General features: G+C 40.1%; 1 protein-coding gene and 1 pseudogene across 1 annotated transcript; one reads left to right on the top strand and one right to left on the bottom strand.

The window, feature by feature from the left end:
• Positions 1-5,065: 5,065 nt before the first annotated feature.
• On the bottom strand, positions 5,066-5,159 carry LOC124292258 (annotated as a pseudogene).
• A 3,813-nt stretch (positions 5,160-8,972) lies between these two features.
• Positions 8,973-16,825, top strand: LOC124292211 (integumentary mucin C.1-like). The gene is made up of 8 exons (XM_046729264.1): positions 8,973-9,072; positions 9,482-9,561; positions 10,158-10,385; positions 12,338-12,443; positions 13,053-13,517; positions 15,129-15,305; positions 15,934-15,961; positions 16,752-16,825. Exons 3-7 carry the CDS (start codon positions 10,224-10,226, stop codon positions 15,939-15,941), a joined length of 918 nt encoding a protein of 305 aa, XP_046585220.1. The 5' UTR covers positions 8,973-9,072; positions 9,482-9,561; positions 10,158-10,223; the 3' UTR covers positions 15,942-15,961; positions 16,752-16,825.
• Positions 16,826-17,905: the final 1,080 nt, after the last annotated feature.

The following is a 17,905-nucleotide window of genomic DNA, read 5'->3' as shown; positions in this document are numbered from 1 at the left end:
TAGTAGCATAGAATTAAAACAGGGACACCATATTGATGGCATATAGTAGTATAGAATTAAAACAGGGACACCATATTGATGGCATAGTAGTATAGAATTAAAACAGGGACACCATATTGACGGCATAGTAGTATAGAATTAAAACAGGGACACCATATTGATGGCATATAGTAGTATAGAGTTAAAACAGGGACACCATATTGATGGCATAGTAGTATAGAATTAAAACAGGGACACCATATTGATGGCATAGTAGCATAGAATTAAAACAGGGACACCATATTGATGGCATAGTAGTATAGAGTTAAAACAGGGACACCATATTGATGGCATAGTAGTATAGAGTTAAAACAGGGACACCATATTGATGGCATAGTAGCATAGAATTAAAACAGGGACACCATATTGATGGCATATAGTAGTATAGAATTAAAACAGGGACACCATATTTATTCCCTATGAATACAAGCGACAAGAAGTATTTCCCTATGATTAAGAAAACTCCTCAATAAGCAAGGTGTCTCGTACCACTATATCATGGACACAGGTTTGTGAATAACTATTAAATTGCGATGATACCAGTTTTTCAGGAAAGGGGAAATTTCGAAAATAAACAAACATGATGATGACATGCAGACTTTAACTTCCTTTTGTTACTTCCATTCCAGGTATTGCCTTTATTGGTACAATGTGTGGGTCGTTTGATGTTTCCCTTATTGAGAATCAGTTCAAGAGTTGGGAATGGAAAATTGCAGCACACGAGCTTGGCCATAGGTATGTTCTGTGGTGATCAAGTCCCATATTCTTGGTTACTGCACTGGCAAATATTTCAGACAATGCCACAACTGATCGCGAAACATGTTTGTGGAACATCACGTTGACAGATATTTGACAGATATGTCTGAACATCTGTGTATATCGCAGCCTTGAAAGTATAAGGAGCAGCTCACATGTTGGCCACATTCAATTGTACATTAGCAAAGATAACGTAATGGCGGGGTGTACATCTTATGATAGTTTGTTTACATCTGTTTACATCTGTTTACATCTGATCTTTCGCAGCAGAGAACTTTGGAAAATTGTATCCTTGTGTTATAACGTCAGTGTGCTGCATTGGCTTAAGTAAAGCGATGTCCCGTGCGTCACGTATCTGTGCGTCTTACATATGGGTCTGGATGTACCGCTTACAGCAGCTCTGTGTGAGGAGTGTCACGGGCTCAAAACGTCAGGAACCCCACCCGGAGTATGCGCGGACGATAACAATCACGTGTCACGATTTTAAAGGGAGACAATCGTTTTTATCAGTCAATACCAAGAAATGATGTTTCATAGCCCTAAGATTATTTTTTCTTTGAATGGTTCGTGCTTTGAGTCCCCATGTTTCCTTTCAACATCTGCGAGATTAACCCTGGCTGTTGCCACCATCAGATAAGTAGCGCAACTGATATAAGACTTATTTCAACGGTTGTGTGTTTTGTAGCATGGGGTCTGGTCACGACGGCGACATCGGCTGTCACGATAACGACTTCTTTGTGATGTCGGCGTTTGTTGTGTTGCCAAACCAAATTCCGGACACTTTGTTGGACAACTTGTTCAGATTTTCGACATGCAGTATTGCCAGGTTCCAAACCTTCCTGAGGTAGATCGCATTTTACACTACTGTGCCCCGTACAGATTACATTTTACACTACTGTGCCCCGTGTAGATCACATCACTGTGTAGTGATGATCAAGGTTGGAAAAGTGTGTCAGCTTCTGTGTGGATTTGTTCCCCAACAGCCTTTGATGATATGGAATTGCACCATGTCAATATCCTCTATTTTCCACTATAGAGAGTGGTGGATCACCACAAAATCTATAAAACATATGCTGAATATATTCACGTGTATATATAAATATTCCCTCCTTAAATTTTATACTATAAATTCACGAAGAAATTATCACTTGGTACTGCCATACAAATATTGTGAATAGACTGGTGCACAAAGATATATGCGTCCTGGTACCGTCACTAAGGATCAATCTCACGTTATTGACTTGCCTTTGCATCATGTGTGTGTAGCAAGATATGTGCACCTTTTCGACATTATGTGTTGGTGACGTTACTAGGATATTGTCGGAATATGACAATGGAGTTCTAATGATCATTAAAAGAGGTGTATCAGGGTTACTGAACATATTGGTATTTCGGCATGTTAGAATTACTGAAAACAAGTTTTAATATCTTGGTTCACGTACACATAATAAATGTATCATATAAAAGGAAATCACGATTCATTTCAGGTCGGCTTTCTGCACGCGTCAGACGTCGAATCTACCCACCACATACCATGGGGATTTTAGACAGCTAGTTGATCTTGATGAGCACTGGCAATGTTCTTCAAGGTGTTGCAGGGTAAATGGTCACCTTGTCAACGTTAAAGAGCCTTTGTGAATGTGTGCGTGTATGTGTGAGAGTGTTTTTATGCATGTAGGTATGGATGTAGGTATATAAGGAAAAGACTTTATATTACACATGTGTCCAATCACCTTGTAAACTCCACATGAAGCTCCTGATTTCCTTGTGTCTAATATGTTCATTGTTTTGGAAACGGCCGATTGTGCATTTTGTACCTGGGCATAACATTCAACCACCGACCGTCTCCATTTGATTGGTCCACTATTGTAAGGATTACATATTCTGATGAAATACTTGTTGCTACCTTATTGACTGTATAAAAGTTCAGCGGATATTATTCTGATTAACATACAAAAAAGTAATCTTGTGATTTTGAAAAGAAAGATGTTGAAAACAAGCATAGAGTTAGATAGATGTGCATTTAATTGTTGACAACAACCCCATTCATGTTATTCTTCTCTTTCTTCTCTTATCTTTCGGTGATACGGGAATATGTGCGTCGAACAGGAGGCAACTGTTGATAAGACTTAATGTTTACATGTACGGAGAAACCATATGTTTTTTTAACTAAATGCTTGAGAATATTGACATGCATTATGACGCTTCTTGGCTAAATGATTTCTGATTCATGTAAATAACACACCTAAATGAGTTAGTATATTTATGTATAATTGTGTATATAATTAAAATTTATATCTTATTCACCACACTTTGAATTTGGTCCTATGAAAACCTTTGCATTTAAAAGCGATTCGCTGAATCATTCAGAAAATATCCTTCATTGACTTTGTGCTAATTCGTACCAATGCAAAACCAGAAACCTAATTCAAACGAACTTACAATCAACATTAACATAACATTAAAGAGTGAGTGAGTGAGTTTAGTTTTACCCCGCTTTTAGCAATATTCCAGCATCATCACGGCGGGGGACACCAGAAATGGGCTTCACACATTTTACCCATGTGGGGAATCGAACCCGGGTCTTTGGCGTGACGGGCGAACGCTTTAACCACTAGGCTACCCCACCGCCCCATAACATTAAAGAATTCTATAGGATGTGTATGTTATTTATTTAGCGCAGTATCATTCCAGCTATATGACGATGTCTGTAAATTACCGAGTCTTGACCAGACAATCTAGTGATTTGCATCGCAAGTTTCGATCTACGCAAATGAGATATGGTGACATGCATAAACCAAGTCAGCCGATCACTTTATGAACAATATGTGCATGCCTTAGACGAGCAGTTCCATTATACCCAGAAGCATTGCATCAACAAAACTGCTATCTCTTCTGTAATTAATGCTACTGCGAAAGTGTACAGTCACATTCGTCCGACCACAGGAGACTTAATTGTCTGTGGCGCCTTCAAACCATGGTTAATAGAACGTGGGTTCGAATCTTACATTCGTCCTGATTATCATCATTGGTTTCATCATATCAGATCTTCATCGCAGGTCAAGGCTATGACTTCCATCACGTCGACTTTTCATAACATCACTGAACAATCAACGTCACTCACCATACACAAATACAAAACAGCATCAGGGCACGTGTCCAATGGCAACCGCTGTCGTACCAAAGGTCCCTGCCAAAGAAACTGATTGGGGTTCCCCAACAGACCTGTCCTCTCCAAGTAGTTCAGATTAAACTGACTTGTAATTGCTAGATCGAGGAACATTTTTCGTTATTTTCAACGAGTAAGAAGAATCAACACTTATTCGCAATAGCAATTCGTAATTTGAATATTCCCTTTGTTAAAAGAAGGCTGCCGATATATGTACTCACATACTACAACTACTACTACATCTACATCATCTGCCACAACTACTTCCACTTTATCACATATTGTTACAAGTATCAACCAATATTGAACTCTTGAATTAGTTCCAACGGTCTCGTAGGAAGCTTACAAAGGACACACTGGGAGACTAATTCGTCTTTCACGAAACAGTGCCTGAACAGTTCTACATTCTTTGATCACGGTTGGGAATTACCTAGCACGAATACACAGAAACGTTGATGGTGATCTTTTCGTCTTCATCTTCAGAGCTGGACTTCATGCCCCCATGCAAATTTTCACGTTACGACTCATCCTGTCAAACAAACGGAGAACTGCACAGCCATACTAGCAACACGATCTCTGCCTCCCAGTGAAAGTCTACAGCAGTTTATGGTTTTACATCAGTATCTATTTGACACAGCTTTATAATAATTATTTCAGTGAATGAAAGCAACAACTTCTGAAATGTACCCCCCCCCCCCCCCCTCCCGCCAGGTGTCACTGTACCTGATGTATGTATCACTGAACTGTGGCTGATGTCCTCAGGTTGTTCTTGACAGACCTTTCTTATGTACTCATGGCATGCGATCTGTTACTACAAAACATGTCATTGTACACACGTTACGCCTACATGTCAGCTCTCCCTTTCAACAACTTTATTCATCGTTACAGCTGTTTATCATATGGCTGTTAGTGTAAGCATCACGTGTACTAAATGAAGTTGTTTATACTTAATGTAGCCTCGTGGTTTATAGTAATACCTGTAGGAAAAAACGCGAAATTGCCTATAGTCCAAATATACGTACTTCAATGCCCAAGGAGAAGAGAAAAGATCCTGTATTACTATCGTATAACTATTATCTCAGAGCCAAAGGCAGAGTGTCCAGCACTGCATGTCCTCGTGGTTTGGTAGACTGTCAGTTTTACCTGAGGTCATGGCGATGCATACTATAGCAATGACCCCTAAAAGTATGATCTACCAGATGCATCTACCAGATTCCAGATAGTTGTGGACAACAGTACATCGGGGAAACGCTGCGACCTATCAACACAAGACTCAAGGAACACCAAGCATCCGTTATTCACAATAAAGAAGTTGACATCCATTAATCTTTCTTTTCTTACTATCGTACAGCCACTAGCATGTATACCATCTCTGCACACATATAGTAAAATTACCGCACATAAATATGTATACTTATTATTACATATCAAACGTTGTCTGTATTGAATGCTGTCCGCTGAATGCTGGGCCCTTACACAGGCCCTTGTCGCATCGCACAGCAATAATTGTTCGGGGATGGACCATCCAGGAGACAGGTGCAGTATTCTGCACACTGCAAAAGTTCATTGGCCGCTTTCTACAGATGTATTCTGAAGCTGTATTCACAGCTAGGAGTTGGGGGGTCTTCATCTGGAGATATAGAGATAGGTAGTGTAGACAGATAAGGGCATATTGTTGTTATGTGTTTCGCGAAGTCACTGTCATCTAAAGTTGCATTGGTCGGTTTACAAAAGAATTAAATGGAAAATATGGATTTGTTGATAACTATAAAAAGAGGACAAAAACATCTGTAACCTTAGCCTGTTTAGGAGTGGCTAAGGGGAATTTGCGGATGGAAAAGAACAAACCATCTGTCTTAAAAAATAATTCATTTTGCTGTCTTTGTTCTTCGGAAAATAAGAAATATATCCCTGAAATTTGCAGTGATTAGGTATAATGTCTGATTCACTCAGTGATTATACATAATCACTGACTAGAATTATAGACATATTCCCTGAAATCACTTGTGTACTTTGAGGTATATTTCTTCCGAAAAGAGGTGGAAGTAGACTTTTGTATTAAGCGAGATAGAGACGTATCTTTGCAACAATGCTATTTTTACTCAACATAATAGATGTATGCATGATTGATGTACATATGGAGATTTATGATTGACATGTTTGAAGAACATCAATTCAGTCTTTACTTTGACAAGACAATGACAAGACAAGACCCTTTACACCAGCCTTGTAGCACTTGCATCTATTTGCCTGGCACCTCTTTACACCTGCACAGTTAGACCTATCAAAGCCTTGTCCACCACCGGCTGACCCAAATTTGACTGCCGAGCGTAAGGAGACCAGTTTTTCAGTAGACATATCCTCTAAGGTTAGAAAAGTGTGGCGCACACGTACAATTGAGTACGAGAATACTTTCAGATAAAACACCAGCTTTGACAGCAATTGTGTACATGTCACTGTCATTGATGTCAGAAATCACACCGATCAAGTTGGGTGGATCACCTCCATGTCTGATGGGATGAGAACTGTAACGTTGTCACCAACTTGAACTTCGGACAGAACAACTTTACTTCTTTTCACCATTCTCTCGGCATATCTGCTACAACAGGTAGATCTGGTTCTGACATATCTGCTACAACAGGTGAATCTGGTTTTGACATATCTGCTACAACAGGTGATCTGATTGTGACATATCTGCTACAACAGGTGAATCTGGATCTAACATATCTGCTACAACAGGTGGATCTGATTCTGACATATCTCCTACAACAGGTGGATCTGGTTCTACACATCTGCTACAACAGGTGGATCTGATTCCGTCATATCTGCTACTACAGGTGGATCTGGATCTGACATATCTGCTTCAACAGGTGGATCTGATTCTGACATATCTACTACAACAAGTGGATCTGATTCTGACATATCTGCTACAACAGGTTGATCTGGTTCTGACATATCTGCTACAACAGGTGGATCTGGTTCTTACACATCTGCTACAAGTGGATCTGATTCTAACATATCTCCTATAACAGCTGAATCTGGTTCTGACATATCTCCTACAACAGGTGGATCTGGTTCTGACACATCTGCCACAACAGGTGGATCTGGTTCTGACATATCTGCTACAACAAGTGGATCTGGATCTGACATATCTGCTACAACAAGTGGATCTGATTCCGTCATATCTGCTACTACAGATGGATCTGATTCTGACATATCTGCTACAACAAGTGGATCTGATTCTGACATATCTGCTACAACAGGTTGATCTGGTTCTGACACATCTGCTACAACAAGTGGATCTGATTCTGACATATCTGCTACAACAGTTTGATCTGGTTCTGACATATCTGCTACAACAGGTGGATCTGGTTCTGACATATCTGCTACAACAGGTGGATCTGGTTCTGACATATCTGCTACAACAGGTGGATCTGGTTCTGACACATCTGCTACAACAGGTGGATCTGATTCCGTCATATCTGCTACTACAGGTGGATCTGGATCTGACATATCTGCTACAACAGGTGGATCTGATTCTGACATATCTGCTACAACAGGTGGATCTGGATCTGACATATCTGCTTCAACAGGTGGATCTGATTCTGACATATCTGCTACAACAAGTGGATCTGATTCTGACATATCTGCTACAACAAGTGGATCTGATTCTGACATATCTGCTACAACAGGTGGATCTGATTCTGACATATCTGCTACAACAGGTGGATCTGATTCTGACATATCTGCTACAACAAGTGGATCTGATTCTGACATATCTGCTACAACAAGTGGATCTGATTCTGACATATCTGCTACAACAGGTGGATCTGATTCTGACATATCTGCTACAACAGGTGGATCTGATTCTGACATATCTGCTACAACAGGTGGATCTGATTCCGTCATATCTGCTACAACAGGTGGATCTGGTTCTGACATATCTGCTACAACAGGTGGATCTGATTCTGACATATCTGCTACAACAAGTGGATCTGGTTCTGACATATCTGCTACAACAGGTGGATCTGGTTCTGACATATCTGCTACAACAGGTGGATCTGGTTCTGACATATCTGCTACAACAGGTGGATCTGGTTCTGACATATCTGCTTCAACAGGTGGATCTGATTCTGACATATCTGCTACAACAGGTGGATCTGATTCTGACATATCTGCTACAACAGGTGGATCTGATTCTGACATATCTCCTACAACAGGTGGATCTGATTCTGACATATCTGCTACAACAGGTGGATCTGGTTCTGACATATCTGCTACAACAGGTGGATCTGATTCTGACATATCTGCTACAACAGGTGGATCTGGTTCTGACACATCTGCTACTACAGGTGGATCTGGATCTGACATATCTGCTTCAACAGGTGGATCTGATTCTGACATATCTCCTACAACAGGTGGATCTGATTCTGACATATCTGCTACAACAGGTGGATCTGGTTCTGACACATCTGCTACAACAGGTGGATCTGGATTTGGATCTTGAACAGCTACAGAAATTTATATACAGAAAATCCATTTGTTGTCCATAACTCAGAGTACTTACATAACACAGTCAGCAACAGAAGCAGAGAACAATAAAGAAAAGCAGCAATGACCACCAAATTAGATTGAATCAGATGTTACTGTCACAAAGTTGGACACCTCGGCCATTAAAAAGTTTAGTATATGATTGAATATAAGAAAGAAGAATGTGTGGTGTTTCACGGGGTTCGAACTTTGATCTTTTAGCGAAACATCCTGAAACAATGTACGTAATGCATCATAGCGTTTCATTCAAGGCTGTTTAGCAGCTGTCGTATCCGCATGATGTGAAAACGGACAATAAATTACAGAACTTTCACAAAGTTTCACCTTTGATCCCACATGTCAATAAACCTCTTACTTGCAAAAATTCCAATACATGAAACTGAGCCATCAGATTAAATATGACAGGAGGCTTTACGCGAGGATCATCGTATCAGAATGTATCAGTTGTACATATGTCTCACTTATAAGACGATAATAGGAAAACGATCTGAAATCTACAACGAACTATTTCCGGGGGAAGGTGTCCAGTGTTTTTGTATCAAGCTCCGACCAACAAGGTAAATGTGTTGAGCTCTAATCAGTTAGTTTCACTGATTCTTTCTTTATGTTAGTTCTAGACTTTTGATCCATTTCACGAGACGAAATTATAATTGTACCTAACTTTTAAAATCTTATTTGTTCTGAATTTAAAAATGTCGCGATCGTTGGTAACAAAATGGATACTTCAGTTATCAAATTGTGTGTACGTCTCAAAATGGTCTTTGTGTGTACTCTCCTTCAGAATTGTAAGAACTGTTTATGTTATTCTTGTAGACAATTAACTACCTCTTTTCACTATGTCAGCAAAGTGCAAGAAATGTGAAGTAATAAATGGAATTTTCAGGTGCTGTTCAATGAGAGACACCTTTCATTCCAGGACAATTAACTGCCTTTTTCATCTGTTATTGTGGTTGTATTAATTTACAGAATTATGCTAAATGCAGGAGCATGGAATCTGCTGGTCGTTCTTGTTGTAATGCTACAGACCCAAACCGTCCACAGTCAAAGTAGGTGCCATCAGTATGTTTATGTTTACTGAAAGACGATCCTCATCAATATGTTTGCCTCTCTAGTGTTATAGCACAAGTCCACATTTTAAGAGTATTTATTATAAACTAATATGCTCTTTCTGATGATGCTCCTGGTATTTCAATCGTTATCCTACATTTAGCATGTATGTATTGTTTGTACTTGCATTTTGTTTGTATTATGGGCCAAAGGCCTACATTACTAAAATATAATGTCTGTCTGTCTGTTTGTCTGTTCTTCACAGAGTATGTGAACTTCATATTATACGGTGATATTCTACGTCATTGGAATTTGACGATGGATTTAGTTGTACGCGCCAGTAGCATTGTAGCATGGGCGCACATCTATATTTCTGGTGTGAATAGTCCAATTCTGAATTTGACGCTATGGAAATAACCTGAAAATAATATAACACGACATAATTTCGCAGTTATTCATTAACGTAAAAAAGGTCACTCGCAGCAATAATTCTTTGCTTCCTCAAACTAGTTACACTTTTGCAATTTTGCATTGAATTTCAATCATCATCCATTAACAAAAGAGGGTGTATCAAATCATGTTCCGTACATTGCAGCCTCTATATTCAACCTGGTGGTGGATTTCGGAACTGGGCCAATACTAGAAGGACAAGGGGGCTTCAATGTCACAATTGGTAGAGGAGGGGGGCACCGAACCATCCACTGTAACATATACAGTAACAAGCTCTACTACCACCAGGCCCGTGGTCAATGGCACGTTTACTGCAACGTTTGAAGAAGATCAGACACAAGCTGTCATCACGGTGGAACTTATCGACGATCCGGTAAGAACGTTTGTGAATAACGAGGACAACATAAAGCCATTAGATAATGAAAGGCATTCAAATACTATTACGCAGTTAATGTATAATTTTACCTTTACTCGTTTTGTAATAGTTACTGTCATTGTAATCACTGTGATCAAGATTATTTCTCGTATGGATAAGATAAAAGATATGATAAGACTGTACTATCCCAAGGAAAATCATATTGATCAGCATAAATATGAGATTAAAGTATAAACATAAGAAACTAAAACACTTACTAATATGGCCACAGCTACAACATATAGAAAAGTGAAACATGCTGTACTCTTACCAGGAATAAAATTAAAATTAAAAATTGTCAGTTAAACAACAGATTACCTTGATCACATGCAGTTAGATCTGAAGATGTTTTGGAAACGAGTTGGCAATAAAAATATATTTTAAAAATATTAAATATAGAAAATTGGGTATAATCACCGTGACGGCAAAAATGATACTGGAATAAGTGAAGTAATACAGTATATGACTACTGGCATTTAGTATCTGACTTATCTGCCAATATATAATATACATCAAAACAGCCCAGTGCTGTTGTCGACTCTAGAAGTCCATACTTGTGACTTAGAGGGTAGGGTTACAAGTGGTAAAGATACGTAGCTTGCATGTCGTCATCCAACTATTGCATAAGCGACAGTATTTAACGCTTTGCTGCTTGTTCTTGGCTACAACAAAGACATGAATTCCGTTTGTGTTGTTTCAAATCTTGTTTTTCGACGATGTTATCCCATTGTTTTACAAAAAAAAGAGTCAGTGTGTTAATCAAATCATATCCATCGAATGGAAAAAGAGATCATTAACGTTTCGTCGGTGTTTATCACACACAAAGAGAATTCGGATGCCGTGGCTGAAGCAATATATGCTGACGTTTTCACGAACACCCGGCATTATCACCTGGTATTATCAAGTGGTATTATCACCTGGTATTATCACCTAGTATTATCAAGTGGTATTATCACCTGGTATTATCACCTAGTATTATCAACTGATATTATCACCTGGCATTATCACCTGGTATTATCACCTGGTATTATCAACTGGTATTATCACCTGGTATTATCACCTGGTATTATCACCTGGCATTATCACCTGGTATTATCAACTGGTATTATCACCTGGCATTATCACCTGGTATTATCACCTGACATTATCAACGGGTATTATCACCTGATATTATTAACTGGTATTATCACCTGGCATTATCACCTGGTATTATCAACGGGTATTATCACCTGGCATTATCAACGGGTATAATCAACTGGTATTATCACTTGGCATTATCACCTGGCATTATCACCTGGTATTATCAACGGGTATTATCACCTGGTATTATCAACTGGTATTATCAACTGGTATTATCACTTGGCATTATCAACTGGTATTATCAACTGGCATTATCACCTGGTATAATCAACTGGTATTATCACTTGGCATTATCACCTGGCATTATCACCTGGTATTATCAATGGGTATTATCACCTGGTATTATCAACTGGTATTATCACTTGGCATTATCACCTGGTATTATCAACTGGCATTATCACCTGGTATTATCAACTGGTATTATCACTTGGCATTATCAACTGGTTTTATCGCCTGGTATTTGATTGGATGCACACACACACGACTTATAACGAACATAACTGGATTAGGACAGGAGAAGAGTAAGAACAACAGATAGAAGTCAGGAAGCCAAAGTACAATTATATGCTCCTTGTTGTCAGTTACCTGTTGTTGTTAATGTTTGTTCTGATATGTGCTATTACTGCGGCAAGGTATTGCATCCAGAGCTTTACATTTAGCGACACTTTACAGACAAAACTTGATCAAAATGCTAAGCAGTAATTCCAGACGGCGTGTTTCAAAGACGTGCAATGATCCATAAGTACCACATTATGTCCACTGACTTTCAGATCCCTGAAATAAGCCAAGGTTTCGTTGTTACTCTTGTGAGCGCTTCTTCAGGAAGCATTGGCACCACCTCTTCTCTTTCCTACACCATCAGAGACGATGATCAAGGTAAGTGAAACAAAACCTGCATACAGATTCAGGTGGTCAAACACATTCAATGCCAGCGGGATTCGAACCCAGTGTCATAGGATTCTGATAAGCCCGAGGGCTGCAACGCTACTCAGCGAATGGCGACGTCTGAGACCCCAGAACCAGCAGAACCAATCGTTCGTGTTTTTGTAACCTGACTGTATTGACTGAATAAGTATTTCTTGGTGCTTTATTCTTAAGCTTAAATCTTGTTTAATTATAACAAACGCAAGTTGTATATGCGTACGATTGTTGGACAGAACAAACGTACCTCGTCCTCCCAGTTTTGTATTATTGTGCAGATTGTCGATAGAATGTCCATCGATGATAAATATCCACAACCTACAAAGCGTTCGTGACGTTACGACCTGTCGTAACTCTAGAGTTTACCATAGGCTAACGAATGTCGTAGAGCTACCTACGTGCTGTGGATCGGGAGCCTGAATACTGAATAGTCTACTCAAACACACTGGCATCACTATATGTTGTTGGGCGGCGTCTCACCCCCATCCTACCCCCAGCTTTGATGAGCATTCCAATACTAGTATTAAAACGGTATTAAGTTCTATAGTAATTCCCATGTTGCAGTTCCGAATCCGTGGTCCGCCTGGGTGGAGGGTACGTGCGGCGGGCCCTGTGACAGCCGTTTCCAAACAGACACACGGACAAGGACGTGTAGTGACTTCAGCGATGTCTTCAGAGTAAACTGCATCACATCTGATAACAGAACCGTGGCATGTCCGACAGACTGCACTACTACAACGACGTTGGAACCGACAACGACAACCACGACGGAAGTACCGACAACGACAACAACAACGGAGGCAACGACAACAACAACGGAGGCAACTACAACGACGACAACAACGGAGGCAACGACAACGACGACAACGACAACGACAACAACGGAAGTACCATCAACGACAACAACAACGGAAGTAGCATCAACGACAACGACAACAACAGCGGAGGTACCATCAACGACGACAACAACGGAGGTACCGTCAACAACAACGGAGTTACTGACAGTCACTACAACAACCGAAGCTCCAGGTAGCATTATTCCCTTACTAGTGACCTTTGATAATTCCAATGACCACAGCAGAGTGAGTGAGTGAGTTTAGTTTTACGCCGCACTCAACAATATTCCAGCTATATGACGGCGGCCTGTAAATAATCGAGTCTGGACCAGACATTCCAGTGATCAACAGCATGAGCATCGATCTGCGAAATTGGGAACCGATGACATGTGTCAACCAAGTCAGCGAGCCTGACCACTCGATCCCGTTAGTCGCCTCTTACGACAAGCATGGGTTACTGAAGGCTCATTCTAACCCGGACCTTCACGGGTCGACTACAGCTGAAAGCACCAACTCTTTAGTGGTAACATAGTCGCTTCACTCATGCAGTTCTAGGTAACGGTATATTCTTCATCTCTGTTACCTGAACGAATCACCATATATCGACAACCCATTGTTGAATGTTTTCAATGTACTTACTGAAACCATCGCATGAAAGTTAGAGTTGGTCTTCAGTAACGCATGCTTGTCGTATGAGGTGACCAACGGGCGGTCATGCTCGCTGACTTGATTGACACATACCATCATATCCCAACTGCGTATACTGATGCTCATGCCGTTGATCACTGGATTGTCTGGTTCCGACTCGGGGTTATACAGACCACATCCAGATAGCGGGATTATTACTGATTGCGGCTTTAAACAACAAACAAACAAACAAACAAAACGCGAGAGGCGACTAACAAGATTGGGTTGTCAGTTTTGCTGACTTGGTTATCACATGTCATCGTATCAAAATCTGATTAATTCCATAATCTCAATCATTTGATTGCTTGGTGCAGAGATAGTTATTTAAAGACTGACCTCATGTTTTGGTGTGTGAGGCGATAAACAACGGACAAAGGAAACCCCAGTGAAACCTGCACACCGTCTACATTTACAACCCATTCACCCACCCCCTGCTACCTGCAACCCACCATGTCTGTAGCAGCCTCACAGCTGATATAGTTTAATGATGTTGCTTACCTGTCCCTTTCTCGCCGCTAGGTGTGTGTTGTTTTACTTACGATCGTAAGAAATGTGTACATACCGTATGGACTCAAATGAGTGAGTGAGGATGGTTTTACGCCGCTTTTAGCAATATTCCAGCAACATCACGGTGGGGACACCAGAAGTGGGCTTCACACATTGTATCCATATGGGGTATCGAAACCGGATCTTCGCCGTGACGAGCGAACGATTTAACCGCTTGGCTACCCCACAGCCCCCTGTATCAAAATAAATAAATGTGCTATCGTGTAATGTGACTTTCTCCTTATTGGATTGTTTTATGTGCAATTATTTTATTTTGTTAGCTCAGTGACTATTCGTGCATGTGAACTCTTTGATTAGATAGGAATACTCTTTTCATGTTGGACAGATCACTCATGTAGGACCTACTTGTAAGAATCACGTACCAGTCGTCTGAGATTAGTGCCAGTCGGGATTGGTCATTTTCCCACGGCTCTTGGTGATGCCGGTTTCACAACTGTTTTGACTTTTGTCCCCCAGTGGAATCTGATTCCGGGGGTGGTCGTTCTCTGACGTTGACTTGTGTCGAACAGGGGGAATATGTCAGTATGAACCTACATATTGCATGCTTCAGAATGTGATGCCAGCTGGTCGGAGTGGTCATGCTGGACTGTGTCCAGACCGTGTTCCGTTACCTGCGGGACGGGTTACCTGTATGAGGTGAGAAGCCGCACCTGTAGCGTAGACAACGGCTGTAGCGGACTACCCGTGGAGATGAGGAGAACCAAGTGTCTCATGCCGGACTGTGAAGGTGACAGTTTATTTTTATGTCCTGCTACAAACCGTCTCTCCGAAAGGGTTACCACATGGAGTATCCAATATAAGACCGTGTTCGTGGCAGTTAGGTTGATCTACAACATATACCTGAGCAATCAGAAAGTAGTGTGTAGGCCAAACGCACCATTGTCACCATGTAATTAAATGTATACTTGAACTACACACACACATTCTATCTACACACACTATGTATCCATGTTTATTTTTGTACCTAGGATGTCAGAGGTCTCAAGACAATGTCTGTTAGTGCTACAAATTCGTTCATTTTGTTTAGCTGTTCAGTATGATAAGTGGAGATACAATTCTTTTCTGAACATTCCCGTCATTATTTTGCAAAGAAAAATGATATTGTGAGTATTGTTTAAGAAATAGTTATTATTGAGCTTTATTAAAATATACTGGCCATACACGAGGAGTGATCATCTTCAATACGACCAGTTTGACACATTCTTCAAAATCCACGGTTTCTTATGAGACCTACATGTCTGTCTGTTTCCGCAGCAATCATGTGTACTACAATGAACACGACAAAGAACCATTATATATCTTTACCAGATGAGCTGGAAACTCTTTGCTTAGAGCATGTCATGTGATTGTTTCAGATTGTTAAAGCTTCCAAACAAGGGCGCAGTGAGTCTTCCAAACATCTTCTAGCGTTACCAAGCATTTAACACAGGTTACAATGTCGCTGTTAATATATACTCTGAAAAAGAGAAACGCAAAGGTAGAAATGTTCTAATGTCATCGGAAGTGGTTCGTGCCGGTAGAACAAGGTACGGCCAGAAAATCCCGAAAATTGGGGGAAACGAGAAAACGGTCAAATACATAATTCATGAAATAAACGTGAAGCATGAAATGTAATGCTAGGAAAACGATGGGGTTCAACTGTCTGTCATCACGATTGTACAGACTATTGTGCAGTGAAAAGTGGAAACATGCCACGATCTGACTGTTTCTCAACGCAACAATCTCATCCGTCGACTGTAGACAGGTGACTCGGCTTCGGCCGAAACCAGGTTGTTCCCAGTATCGCCAAGAAAAGTTACAAGACTAAGGAACCATTAGCGGACGCAGGGGTCAACACGTGACCTACCTAGATCGGGTAATGTCTTGGGAAACAAAAGTGGTGTTATTGTTGTAGATCGCCATCTCATATAACGGTCGTATGGATTTGGTACAAATTTCGGCAATCTAACGACACAACACTTACACAGATGAAATTCTTAACACCATTTTCGCGTTTCTTCTTCTACAGAGTATATATCTTTCAGAATATAAGTTTACAATTCCTTAAGGATATTGCCAGAAAATCCGGCAGAAAAAGCATTATTATTGCCGTTCGAAGATACATCTAGATGCTAAAGCGTCGTATAACGCTAATTTATATATTGTGTAAGAAATGCATCATTTTTACTTTCAGGATCTCAGGCAAATTCAAACAGCTGGACTCCTTTGTTCTGTAATAAACTAATCATTAACTCGCATACATCCTTATATTGTTATTGAACTGTTCTTGTGTGGGGGAAAATATGGAGGATCAATACCCATGGACGCACCGACAACCATGGAACACAAACATACCATTTAACCAGTAGATATGTTGTGAGCATAAATTATTATTTGGTCTCGTTTTAGATTATATCCATATAGTATAATGTGTTCTCTGGACCCATTCAGAATCTTGGCTTTATTTTGAACTGGTTTTAATGGCTCTACACAAGCAAAACACGTCTAAACAAATTGTATAAATATTTGCTCTTTTTTAGATTTGTCAGAAACACTTGTGCTATAACTCAGCAAAATATATTTTCTTGGTAAAAACAATGTGATTCGTTTGAATGCCTCAGCGACTCTTCACATTCCACATATAACTACGGACATCAGATGTGCAAAATTTTAATAAAAAATGTAATATTTTTAACAAGAAACAAGGCTCATCATAAAAAGCACAAATGAATTAAATGTATCAACAACGAATACATCTCCTACTCTGATCAAACGTTACGCATTGTATTGAAAGATCACACGCACACTGTTCACTTCTTCAGATCTTCCTCTTACCCCTGTTCCCTGAAATAGGAAACGGACGGTGCGAGTTGGGCGTGTGAGCGTACATAAAGTCCTATAAATCAGCAACTGGCATTCTTGGGCTCAAATCCTAATCCATTCCTGGAATCATGAATCGGACTTCACTTGCGGTGCCAAATAACTGCTACTCTGTTATTGTGCCGGACTTTGGAATTCGAACAGCGAACCTGTTACTGGTCTGTCTACAACGAGATTAATGATAATCCATTAAAAACAGGGAACATCTTATGATAAGTTAACCTGTCATGGTGTTTCACCCTGATTCTGACTGGCTAACACCCATTCAATTATTTTAAGGGTATCCTCCAACTCGTAACGTCCATCTCAATCTTTAAGTTCCCCGCGAGGATTGCCAAACATATTGCATTACATTTCTAACATACCCACATCGATTTTTGCATCTCGACCTAATTATGTAAGAGGCCAGTCTCAAATAACTTTGATGAGTATTTTTCTGTCTTTTGCCGTTTTTCGATGAAATTAAAG

This window comes from Haliotis rubra, unplaced genomic scaffold (assembly GCF_003918875.1).
Source record: "Haliotis rubra isolate DU_JTF1 unplaced genomic scaffold, ASM391887v1 Scf51, whole genome shotgun sequence".
Lineage (NCBI taxonomy): Eukaryota > Metazoa > Mollusca > Gastropoda > Lepetellida > Haliotidae > Haliotis > Haliotis rubra.
The sequence above is the reverse complement of the archived record's forward strand: the minus strand, read 5'-3'. Positions and strand labels throughout refer to the sequence as shown.

Bases quoted from the DNA above. Each gene is read 5' to 3' on its own strand.
- LOC124292211 (XM_046729264.1), top strand. From the start codon at position 10,224: ATGTCACAATTGGTAGAGGAGGGGGGCACCGAACCATCCACTGTAACA. The intron at 10,386-12,337 runs GTAAGAACGTTT...ACTGACTTTCAG, and splicing joins TGGAACTTATCGACGATCCG to ATCCCTGAAATAAGCCAAGG. The intron at 13,518-15,128 runs GTAGCATTATTC...TGCATGCTTCAG, and splicing joins TACAACAACCGAAGCTCCAG to AATGTGATGCCAGCTGGTCG.